Below are 21,640 nucleotides of genomic sequence, written 5' to 3' on the forward strand. Positions count from 1 at the left end.
ACCTGTGTTGTGAATAACAAAAAGTTTATCTTTTTAATCTCTGAATTTGGTATAATGACCAGAAAGTTTAGCCAATATGAAATAAAATAATAATAATAATAATATTAAGTTAAACATTTGTCATCATAGTATCACAAATGGTGCATGTATGTACAAAATATTTTTTTTTATGAATAGAGTTGTCGAAGATACAGAACTGAAGTAATTTCCATATAGGGTAGTACCAAAACCAACCAACAGCAAGGTCAAGGCAGATACAAGCAGTAACAGCTTGTGTGCAGTGGGTGTCCGCGAACGTGAACGCGGTTCCAGAGGAGGATAACAGGACATTTAGGCTAAAAGTAAATGTAAACGGACTCAAACACTTCACCCACCCCTCCATCGGCATAAGGGTAAGTAGATAATGAGTGAATTTTAATTTTGGGGGTGAACTATCCCTTTAAGCAGCCAAAAAACGAGATTGTGCCTGACAGGTAAGACTCGGGGCACCAAACCTCTCGGGCCGAGCCGACGTGCGCACGCGCCTCCACAGACGTTGACGCGCCATCTTTAGAAACCCTGAGCGCAACGCTGAATGAAACTTCATTTTCGTCGCCTGTGAGGAGCCGCTCGCTGTATGGACCGATTCCTTTCCGCCCCAGGTGCTGTGGTTTAACATTATCCTTATCATGGCGACCTCTGTGTGCGGTTAATACACCGAGACCGTCCGTGTTGTGCTGTGCTCTGCCCCCTACATGTTGTGTGTGCTGAGGCTAGGTGAGCGTGCTAATGCTAACACCAGGCCTGGCGCTGGGTAGAGAGACGTGAACCCGCGATTTGAGCGTGTAAACGGGGACACTTTAAACACAACACTTTATAATGTAACGCTAGCTAGCTAACGTTAGCTTACGAGTATAAACATTAGCTTTCGTAATTTTGTTTATAATTCTGCTGTTTTAGCGACGTTTGCCCTGTTAACGTGCCATGTTGGACACCTCTGATTTACAGTCAACACCAGCGTCGTTTATTATTGTGATAAGTGGGTTTCGGTAACTCTTCAACCAACCAAGATTTTCACTGTGTTCCTTAACTCGTGCACCCTGTTGTCACTCATCTTTGTGATCTGTGTCTCTCACCCGCAGGTTTTTGATCAGTTCAGGTTATAATGGGGATCAAGGCTCCGCGCACACGGTGCTTCTTCGATGTTGGCATCAGTAATGTGCTCGGTAAGAATCGAAACTCACCTCACTCTCTGATGCGCTCGCTCACCTGCGAGGTCACCGGGGAAACCTCTGCAATACGAACGCAGTCTTCTAAGGACAGTCCAAACTCCATGAGGATTATCAATGTCTTTTTTGATTCACCTCTAGAGAGGAGTGATTCAGAGCTGAATGCACAACAATGTATCTCAATGCATTTCAATGTATCACATCCTCAATTTTCTACATATTATTTTATCTTCTCTATTACTGCACATGGTGGCTTTTTCATCAATTAATTCAATCAGTGCCTTTTTTTTATTTAGGAAGTGCTTTAAAAGGTAGATAGACTGTTACTGTTATAACAAGTGTGCTGTAATTTACTAAATTAGTGTTTCACTTAAGAAAATCAGACAACAACAGTAAGTCTATGAAAGATTGTTCGATGCAGAGTTGTCCGTGTCGCGATCCATCCAAGAATTTAGAAATTTGCATTGCAATTAACACCTCTACTAAATATGAATTGTATGAAGGTGGTGTACAAAATACTATTTGAAAACAAGTCCCAGTGTAGTGCATTAGAATACGGCACCACAAACTACAGCCTATGGATTGGCCATAAAGTAGGATTAGGAATCCCTCTAATATTTTACCTGAACATTATAACCTCCCTTAAGGGAGGATTCATTTCAGGGATGTTGTATTACACACTGTTCCGGGCTGACATTAACATTTGTCCTGAGTGATCTGGTCATAAGTGGTCAGCTCTAAATTCAACTGTGCATCCTGAGATTATTTCTCCTTTTTTTCCAAATGGGTAAAATCCTCCTGCATGGTGGAACTGTGTGCAGCGCAATGATTCACTCAGCCTCTCCTGACACTGATTTTCCTCTCTCTGTTACTTACACACACACACGCACACACAATGACCACGGAAACATCTGTATAGTCAGATTGGCTAAAAATAAAAATAAAAACCTCAATATTTGCATACAAAGGGGTTACGGGAGATCCGATCAGAATTGGTCACAGGAGACATATAGAGTTACATTCTTATGCCAGCTGTGAACTGACATACTGTACTTGGAACTGTCCACTTGTGTTTGAATCTCTCATAATAGTTGTTAATGCCATGTCTGAAAGGGGCCTTAGACTGCATTAGTTGTAGCTGGGTGCATACAATACAAAGACAACTAGAGTACAGGGTTTCACCTCAGTTAAAACACAAGTAAACCATTCTAACCCGGTGTCTCCTCTCAGTTGGCAGAGTTGTGGTGGAGTTGTTTTCAGACATCTGTCCCAAAACATGTGAGAACTTCAGATGCCTCTGCACAGGTGAATATGTAATTTCCTCGCCAAGAATATTCCAGCAGCTCTTTTTCTCTGATCACACCTGGAATAATGATAATTGCTGATGTGACCTCCAGGTGAGAAAGGCGTTGGTAAAGGAACTCAGAAACCTCTGCACTACAAAGGATGTCTGTTCCACCGTGTTGTAAAAGACTTCATGATTCAAGGGGGAGACTTCAGTGAAGGTGAGTTAATAAATGTTGACACTCGTGAATGGTGTACTTCGTTGAGAACAAATGTGACGCATGCAAGGATGCAGTTCCTGACTGTCTTGCCTGGTTTATATTTCTACACAGGATCAACACAGTGTCTACACTGTGGCCTACAGCATTTTGCCTATTTGTGAACTAGTGTTTTTGTTGCTTAGCAATTACACCATCAAAACGCAGATTGCAGATAGAGCTTCTATACCACTGTGTGTTTACTTCAAACAATGGCGACTGAAACTGAATAGATCGTGTTGTAGTTGAAGCTGATAAATATGAAACGACTGTTACTATAAAATTACCACAAAGCACAAAAGACAGAAGATGTTGGAGTAGATGAAGGAGGGATCGAGCCATAGACATCAGAAGGACCAATCCCAGTTGTTGTGATCTGCATGGCTGTGATATTTTGTTACATTTCTTGGATGGTGCATGTCAATCTACAGCAAAAGCTATGGGAAAGTGTGCTCTCAGGTTTTACCTCCTAGATATCGGATGCAGATAGTGACAGCATCTTATAATGAAAGCAGCAATAAAGCTATTATCAGCCTCTGTCTTGAGTATCCAGAAATCAAAACAAGTTTCAAAATTCTCAAATTTGTATTTATTTATTTTTTGCTTCAGCTTCTTTACCTATTCTTTCTTTCACATTTTAGGCAATGGAAAAGGAGGTGAATCCATCTATGGAGGCTTTTTTGAAGGTAAAGAGGCCACTATCAGCTGTCAGTTGTTATCCAAATCGACGTTGGCTTCAAGGTGACAGTACAATCTTCTCCTTTTCCCCCAGATGAAAGCTTCGCTGTTAAACACAACAAGGATTACCTCCTGTCTATGGCCAATAGAGGCAAAGATACAAATGGATCCCAGTTTTTCATGTAAGCAGTGTTTATATTACGTGTTTATAGTTTATTTTTGTATCATTCTGTCATCTCTAAGCCTTCATAATAATGATTTGCTTTTGTCTTTTGAATGGCGCGCTGTGACACATCAGAACAACAAAACCTTCACCGCATCTGGACGGGTAATGGCTGCTTGACTGTCATTTGAAAGTCTATTTGATTGCATAGTGCTCAATGTACACTAAATGTCTCGCAGTTTAAATTCAACACCACTTCACTTTCTCAGAGTCCATGTGGTTTTTGGTCATGTGATCTCTGGCCAAGAGGTGGTTCAAACCATGGAGAACCAGAAAACAGATCCTAACAGCAGACCATATTCAGACGTGAAAGTTTTGAACTGCGGAGAGCTGGTCCCTAAATCTAAAGGTTTGTTTGTGCAAAGCATTTTCAAAATGAGTTTAAAACTTCAACTTATTCTCCTGTTATTGTCTGAGGAGACACACTTTTTAGATTTTATAAAGTATGACACACTTTTACTTATTTGCAGCCAAGAAGGATGAAAAAAAGAGAGCGAGAGTCTCCAGTTCTAGCAGTAGCTCCAGCGACTCTGAAAGCTCCTCAGATTCCTCCTCTGACTCTGAAGAGTCCGAGAAAGAATCCAAGAAGCGGAAAAAAAAGGCAAAGAAGCTAAAAAAGAAACAGAAGAAGAAGGACAAGAAAAGGTACCTAATGAGTTTTTCACATTTTCACTGTGTGCAGTGTAAACAGTACTTGGTGTCTTTATACTGAGCCACAATGGGTTTTCTAGGTCAGAAGCTGAAAGTGCTGAAGAGAAGGAACAAGAGGAGACGGTAACATCTACTGTACGTCCTGAAGAAATCCCGCCCATCCCAGAGAACCGATTCCTCATGAGAAGAAGTCCACAGGCCGCCCAAAAGTCGAATGAGGTGGCTGAAAAGGATCAGAGACATAAAGACGAAAGGCAGAGAGAGAGGTTAGTCTGCCTCACAGGCATTTATTATATAATATAATCTCTTTGTAGCATTTAATTGGCTCTGTCAATTAATACTTATTACCTCTTTTCCAGTTCTAGCACAACATATAATTCTCAGTCAGCATACAACAGAAGACTGGTGATGACAAGATCTGGCAGGAAAATTAAAGGCAGAGGTCCTAGGGTAGGTGGACCAAAATCTTGTCACCGTTCATTCTATTGAGCCGTCGTTTTAGTGTGTTTATCGAAGAGGAAGTAATTGATGTGTCATTTCTCCAATCCAGAGGTACCGCACACCGTCCCACTCTCGTTCAAGGTCCAGAGACCGTTTTCGGAGAAGTGAAACTCCTCCACACTGGCGTCAAGAGCTGCAGCGTCAGAGGATGAGAGCAGTCACTGGAGAGCGCTGGATTAAGGGTGACAGGTAAGATGCAGTGACTTTGGATGCTTGTGGACAGTTTTAAAACAAACTTCGGCTGACTGAGCTAACCTAACTTTTACTGTAGGTCTGATCACTCGATCGTGATTGCATGACATGCAGTTGGAAGACAATGAAATAAGTAATATTAGCAAAATATACCCTTGACGCAACTTTACATTGAATATTAATATTGTGAGTTATTGTGTTAATTGTGAAAGGAATTTGTAAAACGAAATTTCAAATCTAAATATTAAAAGCTTAACAGGCTGCACCTGCAGTCGTGGCAGATTCACACTTCGTCATCCTGAATCAGGATACTTGGATGTTTCAAGTGTTATCAGTGTCATTAAAGTAATGTTATTTTTCACATTACTGAAAGCATAATGCTGCCTGATGTCAGTTGTTGTTCTGTCAGTAACATATGTTCTGCATTTTTTTCTTTTGCAGAGGTGATATGAATGAAGCCAAGGATGAAGCTGCTAAAGCACCAAGAAGAGAGCGACGAGCCTCCAGCACGAAGCATGAAAAAACCACTGAGGGTAAAAAAGACAAGAAAAGTCGGTCACATAGATCCAAAAGCAAAGAGGAAGAAACAGCTGAGGATGAGAAGCATAGCAAACACAAGGCAAAGAAACAAGATAAATCTCCAAGTCGTAGTAAAAGCAGAGAGAAGAGTAGAAGGTCAAAAAGCAGAGATAAGGGTCACAAGCACAAAAGTGATGACAGGAGAGGTCGCTCAAGGAGCAAAAACCGAAACAGTGATAAGAAAGAAAAAGAATCCGAATCTGATCGTAGTAAAGATAAAAACAAGAGCCACGAGTCTGACAAAAAACATAAAGAGGACCCAAAAGGAAGAAATGGTGAGGGAACTAGAGAAAAGTCAAAAAGCAAGGAAAGAACAACCTCAAAAGATGGACATAGATCGAGTAGCAAAAACAGGGATAGACATGGATCTTCACCCTCAAAAGACAAAGAAGAAAAACGAGAGAAAGACGGAGAGAGGGGCAGGGAACATAGCAGGAGTAAGGAAAGACAACGCACCAATGAAAGAGAGAACAAGAGGAGAGGAACATCCAGGGATAGGGAACATCGTACAAGAAGTCCAGACAGGAATAAGACTAAAGACTCTCACAGAAGCAGGCGCTCCAGAAGTAAGAGTAATAAGAGTGATCACAGCAAGGACCAATCATCTCATAGAAAAGACAAAGCAGCTGCCAGTCACCGGAGAAGACGTAGCAGCAGCTCCGAGAGTGACAGAAATGAGAAAAGTCGAAAGAGACCAGAGTCCAAAACAAGACCAAAAAGTAAATCTAAATCTAAAGACAGAAGAAGTCCAGATAGATCCAGACCAAGACCTGATAGTACAAAAGGCAAAGACAGAAAGGACAGCAAGAGGAACAAATCGAGTTCAAGCTCCAGCTCTGACAGCGACTGACCCGTGACAGTAGCCTGAAGGAACAGATTTCTGGTTTGTCTCCATTTTATAGACACATGCAGCTTTTTAACTACAGTGGAACATATTCGCATTCCTCATTCATTGCAAAAAAATGTTCAGGAGAACTTAAAAACAGTGTGGAAAATTATTTTCAAAACACTTTTGAAAGTAGGACAGGCCCTAAGGGGAAATTCTGTAGTTTTTTTTTTACAAGGTTCCTGTTTATATATGTGGTAGTGTAAATGAATGGTACTCACAAAAACCTTTCTAACCGGTCCGGTGGGTTGTCCCTAAGCTTAAATTGTAAGTAGGGAGTCGGTAACAAGTGGGGACGGCCTTCAAGTCAAATGCTGAATCGACATAGTCCACATCAGGAAAGGATTCAGTCATTATAGTTTCAGTAAAATATAAACTCCTCTCTCCAACGCTCACTCACAGTTCTACTTCCGTCTTGCTGCAGCAACCCAAGTCTCATGAGACTTCTTGTTTAGCACATGTGTAATCTTGTCACACTCTTTGCAAAGAAGTGGAGGGGATCTATTGGACCGATTCCAAAAATGTTTGTAACCTTTCATTTATAAACATACGGTCCAGATTCAAAAATACCGGAATTCCCCATTTTAAGCGGTAAACAAGAGAGCAGAAGAGTCAAACAATAAACAGAACGGTAAACATTTAACTACTTAAAATTACAAACTGAGGCATTACATGAAATTTGGCTGAACTGTTTGGCTCTGAATGGGGATTGTGAATTCATTATATATCACTTTTGATGGTTAGCTGAAGCTGCACGGCCATTTAAAAGAGAAGGACTTGAGACTGAAAAAGAAACTAGAATTAGTACCAGATTTTATTTTAATTGTACATGATCAGAGGAATTTGGGTTGAAGCTGTTTCATTTTTTTTTTTACTGTTTTATGTTTTTTGGGGTCAATTTTGGATTACTTGGTTAATTATGTTTTGGCATATCAAAAGCTCTGATTTCAGGCTGTAAAAAATTTGATCATTTGAGATTTTACTACACAGATCCTCAAACTCTTTTCCCCTGATGACATTTTGTACTAAAATTTGTTTTAATATTATTTAAAGCAGTTGGTTTTGGGGATGACTACCCTCTTCCAAATTTGGGAAATGCCTGCCGTTCAAGTTATTTTCACTACACAGTTAGTCAGGAAGAGCCCACTCAAAACTACTTGCATGTGTGCTTAGACCTGACATCAATAGGTAAAATATATTCATCTCTTTTTTGTTGTACATCCACAACTGTTAACTGATTTTGTGATATCTCTGGATTGTCTTTTGTTTTCTTTCTTTTTTTGCGTTTCTGTTTTGAAAGAAGAAATGTGATTATGATGCTGTAAGTACAATATAAAATCAGTTTGTATAATTGTGTTTTGTGCAAGTTGGTTTCAAGTACTCAACTACGGTGTAGAATGATTAAAATGCTCAATTTGGATTTTAATCTATTGTTTTGATATTCTGTTAATACTGATATAATTATAAACAATGCAATTAATATCGCAAACATTCAGCTTCCAGCATTACACTAACTAGTCCAGTGCCTGTTCTTAACATGCCTGTTTGGAATGAACCTATCTGAAACTGCAGAAGTGCAGTAATTAAATATTGAAAATGCTGTAGATCTTAACGATCTGCTTTATCGCCCCCTTCCATATTGTGAATAATAGATATTTTTAATGATTTTAAGTATAACTACTTTTTTGAATCACTCCAGACCCTCTGTCAGAATTGTTCCTTGTCATTTTTGAGTCCTCTTCAAACAACACTACAATATTGCATGATAGACGTTGTGTGCAGCGTCTTTAATAAACAGTTGATGGTGCAGAGTGAAGTTAGAAAAGTTTGTGTTCATCCTACCTGGTTTATCTGGAGAGAAGAGTTTACAGTCAGTTTTTCAAAAGACGAACCCGCTTCACTTCTGATCACGCATGTGGCTTATGTACAAGGTTGAATGATTTACCAAGCTGCTCTTATTTTTTTCATAAATCGCATTTCGGTTATTTCAGACGTCTGTTAAGCAAAAGACACAATCTTCAGACCCAAGTTAACAACTTGATAAAAGCTCTAATTCAGCTCGATATAAAGCATGTGTCCAAATCGCACCAAATTCGACAATGTGCTTCATTTGGCCCTTAACAATACACATGCCAAGTGTGAAGCCGGTAATATATCCAGTTCTCTTTTCTTTTTATCTCTTTGCGTTCCACAAACAGATTTCTGGAATTAGTAGATTTATTGATGGATAGATTAAAATAGGTCAACAGTTACTATTATAGTCCACAAATAGAATTGCACACTGCGTTATGGGAGAATATGCACTGACAGCACACTCAGAATTCTGCTGTATTTAGTATGAATGCTGTCTGGTTTACTTGATATCACTTTTCCAATGTGAAGACACCATGCTCTAAAACTTGCTCAGAACTGGTGTAGTAATGATGGGGCACTGGTAGCCATGGATACAGATTTTCATGCCGCCAGGAGCTGGAGGCATCATGTTTAAGGGTTGTCCGTCCGTCCATCCGTCCCATTCTCATGAACACGATATTTCAAGAATGCCTTGAGGGAATTTCTTCAAATTTAGTACAAATATTCACTTGGACTCAAGGAAGAAATGATTAGATTTTGGTGGTGAAAGGTCTCAGTGACCTCACACAGCAAATATTTTGCCTTGTGAAGGTGATATCTCTGTAACATCGTGAATGAATCATTTCACATTTGGCACAAACCATTGTTTGGACTCAAGGATTAAACCACTTGATCTTGGTAGCCAAAGGTCAAGGTCACGGTGGCCTCTCGGAGTACGTTTGTTTTTCTTGATCGTGATATCTTAAGATCGGCTTATAATGTTCACTTGGACTCAAAGAGGAACCTGTTTAGCTTTTGGTCTGGCGGTCAAAGTTCAAGGTCTTTGTGACTTTGCATCCCTGTGAATTTGGTGTAGTAGGACTGCCCATAGGGAATTTCACTACGTCTGGTACACTACACTTGGACTCACTGATTCGATTTTGGTGGTCACGGTGGCCTCAAAATGTGAAATCTCAAGATTGCTTAAGGGAATTTCTTAAACTTTTGATCAGTCACTTGAACTCAAAATATATATTGATTTTGTCTCAGTGTGCAAAGCTCAAAGTGACCATATATCTGTGCGGGAAAAGTATGTAGACAAATGTAAACGGAAACTGCTCTGGTTGGTGGAGGCCTACAACCACAGTGCGGTGATTTTTATTGGTATTTTTGGACATTTTTGCTTTGAGTAATGAGATTACAACAAACGAGAGAGAGAGTTAGGGCAAAGAAGAGAAGAGGTTGATCGAGAAGCCAAAAACAAAACGGTAATAAGAAAGAAAATGAATCTGATCAAATTAAAAAATATAAATAGTAAGACATTTTTTATGCCTCGAGTAATATCGTGACAGGAAAAGACGGAAATAGAGATGGGAGCAACAGCGAACAATATAGTCCGGTGAAATTCCTCTTGCAAACATCTTAGTTTTCACCAGATAAACCCCATTCTCTTCTTTGCTTCCTCAATAAATACTGTCTCATAAATGTTCTGGGTAGGACCAGAGGAGATGGACATCTGAGCACCGCTGTGTTCCTGAACCATGTAGCTGGGCCTGACTCCCCCGACAACAGGGCCGAGCCCTCCTCCGATCCCATCGCTTGCAGCTTTGCAAAGTGGGAGGACGTCTCGCTGAGCCTCTGCTGCTGCATGGATGACCTTGTGTGAATAGATTAGAAACTGCTTTTCTTCCTCAGCCATGAGGTCTCTGTTCTTTGCCTCAAACTCATCTTTCTCCCGTCTCAGTTGCTGCTTCCTGGCAACTTTTGCAGCCTGGGTATGCGACAAAAAACGAGATTTACTTTCAGAGAACAAAGGCTGCTGTTACCGTCTGTGATGTTGCAGTGATGGTGAGCTGTGTCGTTACCATTTGTGTTGAATTGCAGTCTTGTATCTTTCTCAGATCTTCTCTGGTCCTCTGAGCCTTCGCTGTTTTTTCCCCAAGAAAGATCATCTCAGCTTTTTTCTTGGCCTCAAGAATGTCCCTGCAGTTCTGTTTTTCTTCTTTGTCCCTCTGCTCCTTTTGGCGTATCTGACAAAACAGTGTTTTGTTAAAGGTGCCGTAACATTTAGTTTGATTCAGCAGGACAAAGCAACACAAGCAGGGTTTCCGCTTGGTCTAAAACTTAATTATCAGAACTTTAGGCCTTACAAAGTAACAAAGTTAGGTCTTCAGTGTTTTTAATTGAAAGGTATGTTAATGCTCATTTAACAACTTCTGTTGTGCTTTTAAAAAAATCTTTAAGAGATATTTTTTGAGAGAATGTTTTGGCCGCCCTTCAAAGTTTGTAATGTCTCTTGTGTGTTTTAGTTTTCCCTCCACAATATAGATATTAGCTCCCTGTATTAAAAGCAATGAAATTGATTAACAAAGGTTTGCTTCTATAATATCATGACTTGGTTTTATGGTTGTTGTCGGTAGAATCTGAACCAGTGTTACCTGCAGTTCTCTGTGTTCACCGATGGACTCCAACACTGCAGTCCTCTTCTCCTCCTCCTCCCTCAGCTGCTGCTCACGTCTGGCCTCCTTTTCGGCGATGGCCTTAGCGATCCTCTGATCCTCGTTCACAGTGTGCTCCTGCACCTGCAGTTGGTCTATCAAGTCCTTTATGAACCCCTCTTTTTTCCTCTGGGCCTCTCTGTGGAGTAAAGAAACTCATAAGTTTAAACTGTGTTAACCAAGGAGCCACTGGGACGTGGAGGCAGATGAGTGGGTCTACACAGGGAGCTGGATGAAGAGGTGCTGGGTCTTACCTGAACAATTCCGTTTCTTTCTCTTTCCTTAACTCCATCTCTATCTCTTTCTCAAAGAGATACACTTTCCTCTGCTCCTCTTCAGCCGCCCGTTTTTGGGCCTCTGCTGCTCTCCTGAGGTCTCTTTTAGTCACATGTTCCTGTATGGTGAAGATGTGAGTTAGAAAATAAAAATAATACGACACAACATGTGTTGTTAAGACCCTACCAGTTGAGCTTGCTTCAGGTTTCTCTTCTGCTCTTCTTGTCTTTCTTCCTCCATTCTCTGCTCCAACAGATAGAGCTCATGAAGGCGAAGGTTTTCCTCTCCGTCCTTCTTGTTCTCTTTCTCGTGTCGCTCTTTAGCCAACTCAAATTCCTTCACCCTAAAGAGAAGAAATCACATTCTCGTGAACCAAATGTTTTTTTACTCAAGCCTTTCTAACTTGAAATATGTCACAACCAGAAACAGTGGGGCTGCACTGTTCTACTTTACTCTGTTTCTAAAAAACAAGATGTTAAATGCACATTTTCATGCAACTTTACCAACAGTGATGCATATGTTTGAGATAACTGTGGAGCCAATGAAACTGATCTGATGTGAGACTCACTGTTTTTCCAGCTCCTCTGCAAAAGCCAGTTGCTTAAGCTTCCTCTGGACTGCCTTCTCTTCCTCCTCCCTCAGAGCTTCGTCCTTTCTGCTCTCTGCCAAATTCATGAATTCATTTTCCACATCTTTAGAGGCACACCTTTTCTTCAGCTCAATCTGAGCCTCCCTCTCCTTCAACACCTCTGTCATCAAGAGTGCACTCTGTAGAAATAGTAAAAACGTATTATCCCAAAACAAAAAGGCGGTACATTGATACAGCCTATTACAATTAAAAAATTTTTAAAATAAATTTAAAAAAGCAATACTAACATGTAATCCTTTGACTCGGTTGGTTTGATTGAAGAGCTGAGTCTTGGCTTTCACAACAATGTCTTTACGTTGTTGGTCCTTGTATTCGGCCTCCTCTATATCCAACTGTTTCCTTTTCTCCTCCATAATCTCTTCCCGGATCTTCTTATCCTCCAGCTTCTTTTTCCTTTGATTCTTTGATTAAAACAAACACAGACTTATACTCACAAGTGGAAACAATAAAAGCAAATAAAATCGGACAAGAAGCCCTGTAAGGACGACTTACAGTGATGGTGTCTGGCCACTCTTTCACCATCTGTTCTGACCGCAGGTGCAGGGCTTTTCTCCGGTTCTCTGCTTCTCTCATACTCTCCTTGCCTCTATCAAACTGGTTGACTTCATTTTGAATCCTCTGCCATTCAGCCTTGGTCAACACGGTGACTTGTCGGAGATCAGGTGCCCGGAACATCTTGCTGCCTTCCTCTGCTGAAGACACGATTAAAAGGGAGGAAATGACCCTATGAAGGTGATCTGTATGTTTATTTGAACCATTGATTTGCATTATTCACATAGTTGAGGATTGTGCAGATGAATAATTTAAGATAAATTACTGTATGAAATATTATTCTATATAATGTTATAGAATACAAATGTATTTCCTCCATATTAAAAGGTGGAACATCTGCTATATACTGGCTGGTTAAAGCAGCACACTGAGGCCATGCCCTCCGTTAATTCCTTAGAATATGGGCAGTTTTCATTTTGTAATTAGTTGCAGGTTCGAAAAAGCAGACATGATAAGTCACACTGTTAATTACAAAGTGTGCTACTGTATTTTGTACTACACTGACTGAAATGATTGGTTGCTGATTGTTTGGTATGTGTATGTTGTCTTACCATTTTTAACTTATCTTTTGAGGGCTAATTGTTTCGGTGTTTTAGACTAATTTGATTTAAACTGACGGTGCTGGCTGTGGCTGATGCCGCGTTCCATTATACCTTGGAACTCGGAATTACCGACCCCCCCCCCGAGTCAGAAGTTGCAACTAAAACGCTCCCTCAAGGAGGGTCGGAGGAACCTCACCATCCCTGACTTCAAAATCCAAGATGGCTGCTCTGTATATCAACAGAAGCGAAAGCTGTAGTTTTTACTGTTTATTAGCACTTCTGTCATTAAATTTGTCACACACATAGTACTGTCCAATTACTGTCTGTGGACGTGTTACTACGGTATTAGTATGCCTGAAATACAGCGTAATACGTTATTAGGATCTGGTTGTGCAACAATTGCGAGCTGGCTAACATAAACATTGTTCTGTATGGTCACAATGTTTCATACACTTCACCTTTTCAATCAAAGTTTACGTTAAATGCATTCATCCGACTTCTGACCAAATGTGCAGCTGGAATGCTATCAGCTCGGGTTCGGTGGGTGTGACATCATTCCGAGGGCTGAGGTATAATGGGACATGGCATTATCGAGGCAGTAGACGCCCACTCTGCATGTGTTACTCAGCTCTATCTTCAGCCATGAAAAATCTGTGCTTAAAGAGGCACATAAGATTCTGAGCGATCCCACACACACCCTGTACATGGAATACGAGATGTTGCCCTCAGGCCGACGGTTCAGGATGCCAGACTGCAGACTGAACCGGTACAAGAATTCCTTTATTCCATCCTCCATCAAGATACTAAATAACAAGTAGGAGTACTTTGTGATGTATTTATCTCTATGTTTTTAAATTGACTACTGTCCTCTTATTATATGATCACTAACACAACTGCCTGTGATACGTGTAGGATCCATGTATATGTGTGTACGTTTATTGTGATACGTGTTGTATGATGAAGAGAAGTTTCCCTATGGGACAAAAGATTTCTTGGTGGCCACTTCCAAAAAATAAATCAATAAATAGCATAGATAGATAGATAGGCAGACTCAGTACTCCAATAATAATACTGCATATTATTAACAAGAAACAGTAATATCCTACTTAACATGTACACCATGTTACAGGAATGTTATCCTTTTAAAGCTAGCTTAAATATTTATTTGTAGAAACATGACAATAAAAGGCTTCGGGGCTACTCTGCGGTGTTGTGCATTGTGGTAGCGACTCCTACATTTCTTTCATTTCTTGGTTATATAATATATTAAGATTTTAAATCAGTCATCATGCTGCTATAAACCATAAAAATGAATCCATATCTCCCTCAACCCCTAAACTCTTGTTTCTTTATTTCTCACCTCTCTTACTGGATCCTCTCCGGTGGCTCAGCTGAACCTTGGACGTCATTTTATCACATACATTGTCTATCTATCTAAAAAGCCGATAAAGAGACCTTTTACGCAGCTGCGTCAGTCAGAATTTGTTGTGCTGTTTCCACGTGGGCTGGCATCTTTATCATCAAAGGGTCCAATCATTAAAGGTGGCCACTTCCTTTGAACCTACAGTTACATCACTCATTTGTTTCTGAGCTGCCGCTTTGAAGCCGCATTTGACCAGCGCCATCTTGGCAGTTTGGAGCTGGACATTTCCAAATTTGGAAAAGAAGGAGGAGCTGGAGAGAATTGTGTCAACCCATTTTACCAGCCCTCCTGGCCCAAATGTCAGTCAGGCCCACCGGGAATTGTCCCGGTCCTCCCGATTAGCCACAGAAAGTAAATTTCCCCATTGCGGGACTAATAAAGGACTTCTTATATCTGTCTCTGAGTGCAGATTTGCCTATTAAGTCCCTTTGGCTTTTATTTTTTGAATACTTCTCTTCTGCTCCCGGTCTAGGCATAACTGTACTTTCACTCTTAAATGAGAAATAAAAAGATTGGGACCCATTTTTCATTTTGAAATAAAAAAGGAATTGTAAAGTGACTTCTGTTGTTCGTTTAAAACCCCAAAACGAACTGCGTGAGCTGCCATTTCATTCTTCAGTCCCAAAAGAAACATTATAAAAGCAATTGGCAAAATTCAAAAACTGCAGTTTTGGATTGGTTTTTCGTTTTTTTCGTTCTGACACCAAAAACGTTTTTTTTTTCGTTTCAGATTTTGAAACAAATAGATTTACGTTTTTTTTGTTTGATAGTTACACATTAATTACAGATTATCCGATGATACCCAGACCGCGAACACTCCCAACACCAGGTTGTCCTTAAGTAGGCTTGATAACAAGTGGCCAACATAAAACAAGCAACAATTATCTTTACAGATGATGAACATACATAAAACTATACCAATAAGTGAGTCACAGTACTTACACTAACATGGCGCACACAACAGTGAAAACAAAGACCATAACACCCTTTTCGGGGCTTAATTGGTTGAATGAATGGAACTCAAAAGCATCTCCTGCCATCTTCGTGAACTACACTGGCAAGACGGAAAACAAAACTCACCACTCTAAGGGAGGGGCAGACCTAATGGTGATGGCCTTTTTAACAAGCGGCATCACTGACTCATTTATAAGAATGATTGAGCTTTATATTAATGCCTTTCTGACACACTAAGTATGGTTTAATCATGTTTGGCTGCAACATGACACTTCACCACTAGATGTCACTAAATTCTACACGCTGAACCTTTAAGGCATAATAGATCACAATGAATCACATATGCCTATATTTATATATTTTTAATTATTTGAACCCTTCTAGAAAAACGGTTGTGGATATTGATTTTTTTTTATCAATATAAGCATTAATCTAAACCTGCTGTATTGCTACACACACACACACACACACACACACACACACACACACACACACACACAGCAATAGGTAAGCTATATATAAATATATATATTGTTTGTTTTACTTTATACTGAGTTTGTGTGCTTTTTAAAGGAAACATAAACTTAAAGAACTTTTTTTTTACCTTCATTTGAGCACAAAGCCATGGAATTCTGAGGGGAGGTAAAGAGTGCTGCTTAAAGCTGTTCACTGCTCTGTCACTAGTGTATATCGATCATAGAGTGCTGAAATACATTTTCAGCCTATACGATGTTAATACGAATACTAGATGTTCAGTTTCCTTCTCTTAGTGCCAGCGTGTTCCAGGACACATTTACAAACCCTTCATAAACACATATTATTTCATTTTAATGTAGTTTATTGGTTTGAGTGTAGATTAGGACCCCCCCTGCATACATGCAAAGACAGGTGACAAATTAAAAGTAAAATCAATATGAAGGAAAAAGGAGATAAAGGTCACATGCACAAAAGTAATGGCAGGATAGGTTGCTCAAGGAGCAAAAACTGAAACAGTAATAAGAAAAGGAATCTGATCATAATGAAGATAAAAATAATAATAAGAAGACATTTTTATGCCTTGAGTAATGACATGACAGGGAATGACAGAGAGAGAGAGAGAGAGATGGGAACAACTCCTCTTGCAAACATCTTAGTCTTCACCACATAAACCCCAGTCTCTTCTTTGCTTCTTGAATATCTACTGTCTCATGAAGCTCTTTAATGTTCTGGGTAGCACCAGAGATGTAGTTAGGCATCTGAGCACCGCTGCGGTCCTGAACCATGTAGCTGGGCCTGACTCCCCCGAACACAGGACCGAGCCCTCCTCCGATCCCTTCACCTGCAGCTTTGCAAAGTGGGAGGACGTCTCGCTGAGCCTCTGCTGCTGCATGGATGACCTTGTGTGAATAGATTAGAAACTGCTTTTCTTCCTCAGCCATGAGGTCTCTGGTCTTTGCCTCAAACTCCTCTTCCTCCCGTCTCAGGTGCTGTTGCCTGGCAGCTTTTGCAGCCTGGGTATGCAAAAATGTCGAGATTTACTTTCAGAGAACAAAGGCTGCTGTTACCGTCTGTGATGGTGCAGTGATGGTGAGCTGTGTCGTTACCATTCGTGTTGAGTTGCAGTCTTGTATCTTTCTCAGATCTTCTCTGATCCTCTGTGCCTTCGCTTTTTGTTTCTCACAAAATATGCGGTCAGCCTCTTTCTTGGCCACATGCGTGTCTCTGGATCTCTGTTGGTCTTCTTTGTCCCTCTGCTCCGTTTCTTGTCTCTGATAAAACAGTGTTGTGTTAAAGGTGTGTTTACATTTTGTTTGCTTCAGCTGGCTAAAGCAGCACAAACAGGGTTTCCACAGGGTCTTAAAAAGTCTGAAAAAGCCTAAAATTTTATAATCTAATATAATTGGCCCCTCTGTGTAAATTGTGGCCCATTTTTTATCCTCGATATGCCCCTGCTTAAATTTAAACTGTTAAAGCCTGCAAAAACCCTGAAAAACAACAAACTGCATTTCACTGTCGCCATAAAAAATTAATTTAAAGTACCAATGAAATTGATAAACAAAAGTTTCCTGCTATTATATCATAACTAATTTACCATCAGTTGCCTGTGTTCAGTGATGGACTTCAACACTTCAGTCCTCTTCTCCTCCTCCTCCCTCAGCTGCTGCTCACGTCTGGCCTCCTGTTCGGCGACGGCCTTGGCGATCCTCTGATCCTCGTTCACAGTTTGCTCCTGCTGTTGGTCTGTCAGTTTCTTCATGAGCCCCTCTTTCTGCCTCTGGGCCTCTCTGTGGAGTAAAGAAACTCTTTTTGACGTGGAGGCAGATAAGTGGGTCTACACAGGGAGCTGCATGAAGAGATGCTTGTTCTTACCTGAACAATTCAGTTTCTTTCTCTTTCCTTAACTTCATCATTTTTTGTTTCGCAGAGAGAAACAGTTTCCTCTGCTCCTCCTCAGCCGCCTGTTTTTGGGCCTCTGCTGCTCTCATCATGTCTCTTTTAGTGACATGTTCCTGTATAATGAAGATGTGGGTTAGAAAATAAAAATAATACGACACAACATGTGTTGTTAAGACCCTACCAGTTGAGCTTGCTTCAGGTTTCTCTTCTGCTCTTCTTGTCTTTCTTCCTCCATTCTCTGCTCCAACAGATAGAGCTCATGAAGGCGAAGGTTTTCCTCTCCGTCCTTCTTGTTCTCTTTCTCTTGTCGCTCTCTGGCCAACTCATGTTTCTTCATCCTAACGAAAAGAAATCACATTCTTATGTGAAACAGATATTTTTATACTTAAGTTTCCTGCAGGTTCTAACCTGGGGCTGCACTGTTTCTAAAAAAAATACGATGTTAAATGGAGCCAATGAAACTGATCTGATGTGAGACTCACTGATTTTTCAGCTCCTCTGCAATAGCCAGTTTCTCAAGCTTCCTCTGGACTGCTTTCTCTTCCTCCTGCCTCAGAGCTTCGTCCTTTCTGGTCCCCTCAAAATTGATGAATTCTTTTTCCACATCTTTAGAGGCACTCTTTATCCTTTTCTTCAGCTCAATCTGAGCCTCCCTCTCCTTCAACACCTCTGTCATCAAGAGAGCACTCTGTAGAAATAGTAAAAATCTATTATTATCCCACAATATTAATAAACAGCCTATTACAATTAAAAAACAATAAGCAATACTAACATGTAATCCTTTGACTTGGTCGGTTTGATAGTAGAGCTGAGTCTTGGCTTTCTCCACGGCCTCTTTACGTTGTTGATCCTTGTATTCGGCCTCCTCTATATCCATCTGTTTCCTTTTCTCTTCCTCGATCTGTTCCCGGATCTTCTTCGCCTCCAGCTTCTTTTGCCTTTGATTCTTTGATAAAAACAAACACACACTTATACTCACAAGTGGAAACAATAAAAGCAAATAAAATCGGACAAGAAGCCCTGTAAGGACGACTTACAGCGATGGTGTCTGGCCACTCTTTCACCATCTGTTTTGACTGCAGGTGCAGGGCTTTTCTCTGGTTCTCTGCCTCTCTCATACTCTCCTTGCCTCTATCACCCTGGTTGACTTCATTTTGAACCCTCTTCCATTCAGCCTTGGTCAACACGGTGACTTGTCGGAGATCAGGTGCCTGGAACATCTTGCTGGTTTCCTCTGCTGAAGACACGATTAAAAGGGAGGAAATGACCCCAGGAAGACAAAACTGTAAATTTACCACTACACCCAGAACACTGTATGTTTATTCAAACCATAGATTTGCACGATTCAGATTAATTATTTGAAATAAAATCCTGAATGTGTTACTCACTTTGTCCACCAGGACCCACTGAAGAGCTTTTCAACAATTGTGTCATGGGATCGTGTAGAAAACAGATTTTATTGGTGAAGGGTTTACAGGTGGCCAGTCAAAAAACAAACAAACAAACAAATAGCCTAAGTGTATATATAGATTAAATAACCTTATTAAATAAATAGACTATATTAATTGCGTAAGTAAATAAATTGCCTGGATGCATGGATGCATAGATAGATAGATAGATAGATAGATAGATAGATAGATAGATAGATAGATAGATAGATAGATAGATAGATAGATAGATAGATAGATAGATAGATGGATGGATAGATGGATAGTTAGATAGATAGATAGATGACCTTAACTTGTATATGAGAAATATAATTAAATGCATAAAAATAATACTGCATAATATTATAAACAACAAACAATAATAGCATGCTTAACAAGTACAGTGTATAGTATAAAGTATTATTTTAAACTAGCTTAAATCTTTGTATAGATTAGAATATTAAAGGTTTCAGACTAACTCTGGGCTTATTCTGCATTTTAGTAGCTTCCTCCATTTCATAAAATTACATACATTTTAAAGCTGTTGCCTATGAACTAAAAACACATTCTTATCAACCTCAACCCCCAAAACCCTTGTTTATTTTACCTCTTCTACTGGATCCTCTCCGGCGGCTGAGCTGAACCTCGGAGGTCCTTTTTATCACATATATTATCTATTTAAAAAGACGATAAAATAAACTTGTACTGTTGCCAATGTTACAGCCACGTCAGTGTGGATTTGTTGCGCTGTATCCAGGCGACGGCAGAACCAATCCGAAGCAAGCATTTCCGCTGATTGACCACAGGTGGCGCTCTATCTATCTATCAATAAAATTCAGTGGTAGTTATTCTTGGTTTGGTATTACATCATCAAGTCAAGACAAAGTCACAAAAAAATTCCCATTCAATAGGGATTCCCTTGCAGCCTGGCGTTGAAAATCACATGCAAACCGTCATAAATGCATCATTAAAAACAAACACCGAACAGATGACCGGGACAACAAACACCACAATACAGGGTCAATACATGATGAGATAAAGATCATCTAAAGTCCAGTGTGAAAGAAAAAGTACACTAGTGGCAAATTCAACATATTTATTGTTGTTATGACTGAGTCATATTGTGTGCATGTGTGTGTTTGTGTGTTGTTCTTCCTCCCTGCCTGGGGGTGGTGCTGTTCCCCTGCTCTGTGTTTTTCCTGTGTCTGTGTTTCAGGTCCGGCAGGTGATTGGAGGACTGGCTGATGGCGCTGACTTTAAAATGCTCACCTGCCGATGCCGGTAGCCTTCGTCTTTTTCCGGGCGCCCAACACAACCGTGCCTTCGTTTGTTGAAACCCGTCTGATCTAAATTGTTGTGTGATCGCTATTTTGTTAAGAGTATTTTATATTTGTTACCTTTTGAATGATATTCGGAGCAGTCCTGATAATTGTAGGGAAGAGAAGCCTTTTTGTTTTAGTACCCCTTACTACTGTTTTTTTTTTAAGGTAGGCTGGTAGGATCCCTGCATTTTCTTTTCGTCTCTTTTGGATGTAGGGAAGTTATTTTGGTCTTATATATTGTTTTGTTTGTTATTTTGGCTTATGCTCAGGTTGCTCCTCGGCCTGGCGTAACAATTGTCATGTAAAGACAAAAGTATACAGCCAAAAGGGAGTTTGAATTTTCTTTTTCATTTTTATCTTCCTTGTATCTTCTTCCTGAAGGTAGACACACAAACTCGCTGTGCAGGGGGAGGTCAGCACAGTCCAACATGGCCTGGACCTTCCTTAAGGTTGAGCTCATAGAGGTTAGAGAGCTGACCTGGATTCACCCCAATGAGTTTGCTGGCCACAAGATGACCAAGCTCAATCCCGTGGGTCAGATTGAGGTTTCACAACCATGCTACGATAGAAACGGACAAGACTGATTTCAATAAAAGTTTTATAGAACAGAGTCATCATTTTGGTGCACACATTGAGAATAATTAACATAAAGACCTTGTTGAACCATGTTGGAAATAGCATCTGTGCTCATAGTGTGTTACTTCAGTAAAATAACAAGAGTATGTTGTTTTAAACTATAACTACATGTTTGTACTTAAATTAACTCTTATTCGACACAGAGTCAGGGAAACACCTCTGACAGGTCCATCATATTGGGTTTACATTAAAATATACAGACACGGATTCTGTTGAAAATCAAATGAAATGCATTTTAACACCAGAGTTAAAAGCATATATATAAGGGTTGGACGTGTAAATACTGAGCCAACACTGGAATAAGAGGGCAGTCATGTGCAGCCTAATGAGTCAGGTGATGAACACTGTCTCTTGAATTAAGACTGAACTCGTCTGACCCCAGCGAGTGTTCAGTGTAAGAAGATAAAATCAAGTTTGATGTTGCTTGAAGGGATCAAAGTGATTCCTTGTGTATTTCAACAAAACAAATATATT

General features: G+C 40.1%; 3 protein-coding genes across 4 annotated transcripts; 1 reads left to right on the forward strand and 2 right to left on the reverse strand.

Moving 5' to 3' along the window:
* Positions 1 to 505: 505 nt before the first annotated feature.
* ppig (peptidylprolyl isomerase G (cyclophilin G)) lies at positions 506 to 7,885 on the forward strand. Of its 2 annotated transcripts, none has more exons than XM_035175008.2 (13): positions 506 to 641; positions 1,122 to 1,205; positions 2,439 to 2,513; positions 2,606 to 2,713; positions 3,391 to 3,435; positions 3,522 to 3,609; positions 3,726 to 3,755; positions 3,860 to 3,999; positions 4,121 to 4,295; positions 4,382 to 4,567; positions 4,661 to 4,751; positions 4,852 to 4,991; positions 5,436 to 7,885. In XM_035175008.2, the coding sequence occupies exons 2-13, from the start codon at positions 1,145 to 1,147 to the stop codon at positions 6,421 to 6,423; spliced, it is 2,127 nt and encodes a 708-aa protein (XP_035030899.1). In that variant the 5' UTR covers positions 506 to 641; positions 1,122 to 1,144; the 3' UTR covers positions 6,424 to 7,885. The 2 variants fall into 2 exon arrangements, with proteins under 2 accessions (XP_035030899.1, XP_035030900.1); XM_035175009.2 differs by lacking the exon at positions 506 to 641 and adding an exon at positions 673 to 756.
* Positions 7,886 to 9,673: 1,788 nt separating this feature from the next.
* LOC118120258 (protein CFAP210) lies at positions 9,674 to 14,489 on the reverse strand. Its single transcript, XM_047342674.1, has 9 exons — positions 14,389 to 14,489; positions 12,427 to 12,623; positions 12,162 to 12,335; positions 11,854 to 12,053; positions 11,472 to 11,628; positions 11,264 to 11,403; positions 10,950 to 11,148; positions 10,377 to 10,541; positions 9,674 to 10,282 (listed from the first exon to the last, which is right to left on the reverse strand). The coding sequence occupies exons 1-9, from the start codon at positions 14,435 to 14,437 to the stop codon at positions 9,941 to 9,943; spliced, it is 1,623 nt and encodes a 540-aa protein (XP_047198630.1). The 5' UTR covers positions 14,438 to 14,489; the 3' UTR covers positions 9,674 to 9,940.
* Positions 14,490 to 16,185: 1,696 nt separating this feature from the next.
* Positions 16,186 to 19,951, reverse strand: LOC118120259 (protein CFAP210). Its single transcript, XM_035175045.2, has 10 exons — positions 19,816 to 19,951; positions 19,170 to 19,195; positions 18,819 to 19,018; positions 18,554 to 18,727; positions 18,264 to 18,469; positions 17,963 to 18,119; positions 17,755 to 17,894; positions 17,477 to 17,669; positions 16,989 to 17,153; positions 16,186 to 16,895 (listed from the first exon to the last, which is right to left on the reverse strand). The coding sequence occupies exons 3-10, from the start codon at positions 18,999 to 19,001 to the stop codon at positions 16,542 to 16,544; spliced, it is 1,572 nt and encodes a 523-aa protein (XP_035030936.2). The 5' UTR covers positions 19,002 to 19,018; positions 19,170 to 19,195; positions 19,816 to 19,951; the 3' UTR covers positions 16,186 to 16,541.
* Between the last annotated feature and the right edge of the window lie 1,689 nt (positions 19,952 to 21,640).

Source organism: Hippoglossus stenolepis, chromosome 13, assembly GCF_022539355.2.
Source record: "Hippoglossus stenolepis isolate QCI-W04-F060 chromosome 13, HSTE1.2, whole genome shotgun sequence".
Lineage (NCBI taxonomy): Eukaryota > Metazoa > Chordata > Actinopteri > Pleuronectiformes > Pleuronectidae > Hippoglossus > Hippoglossus stenolepis.

Bases quoted from the DNA above. Each gene is read 5' to 3' on its own strand.
- LOC118120258 (XM_047342674.1), bottom strand. From the start codon at position 14,437: ATGACGTCCAAGGTTCAGCTGAGCCACCGGAGAGGATCCAGTAAGAGA. The intron at 11,629-11,853 runs GTGAGTCTCACA...TCTTCTCTTTAG, and splicing joins GCAGAGGAGCTGGAAAAACA to GGTGAAGGAATTTGAGTTGG. The intron at 10,542-10,949 runs GTAACACTGGTT...CTGTTTTGTCAG, and splicing joins GTGAACACAGAGAACTGCAG to ATACGCCAAAAGGAGCAGAG.
- ppig (XM_035175008.2), top strand. From the start codon at position 1,145: ATGGGGATCAAGGCTCCGCGCACACGGTGCTTCTTCGATGTTGGCATC. The intron at 4,000-4,120 runs GTTTGTTTGTGC...ACTTATTTGCAG, and splicing joins GCTGGTCCCTAAATCTAAAG to CCAAGAAGGATGAAAAAAAG. The intron at 4,992-5,435 runs GTAAGATGCAGT...TTTCTTTTGCAG, and splicing joins CGCTGGATTAAGGGTGACAG to AGGTGATATGAATGAAGCCA.
- LOC118120259 (XM_035175045.2), bottom strand. From the start codon at position 19,001: ATGTTCCAGGCACCTGATCTCCGACAAGTCACCGTGTTGACCAAGGCT. The intron at 18,470-18,553 runs GTTAGTATTGCT...CTATTTCTACAG, and splicing joins ACCAAGTCAAAGGATTACAT to AGTGCTCTCTTGATGACAGA. The intron at 16,896-16,988 runs GTAACGACACAG...TTGCATACCCAG, and splicing joins ACTGCAACTCAACACGAATG to GCTGCAAAAGCTGCCAGGCA.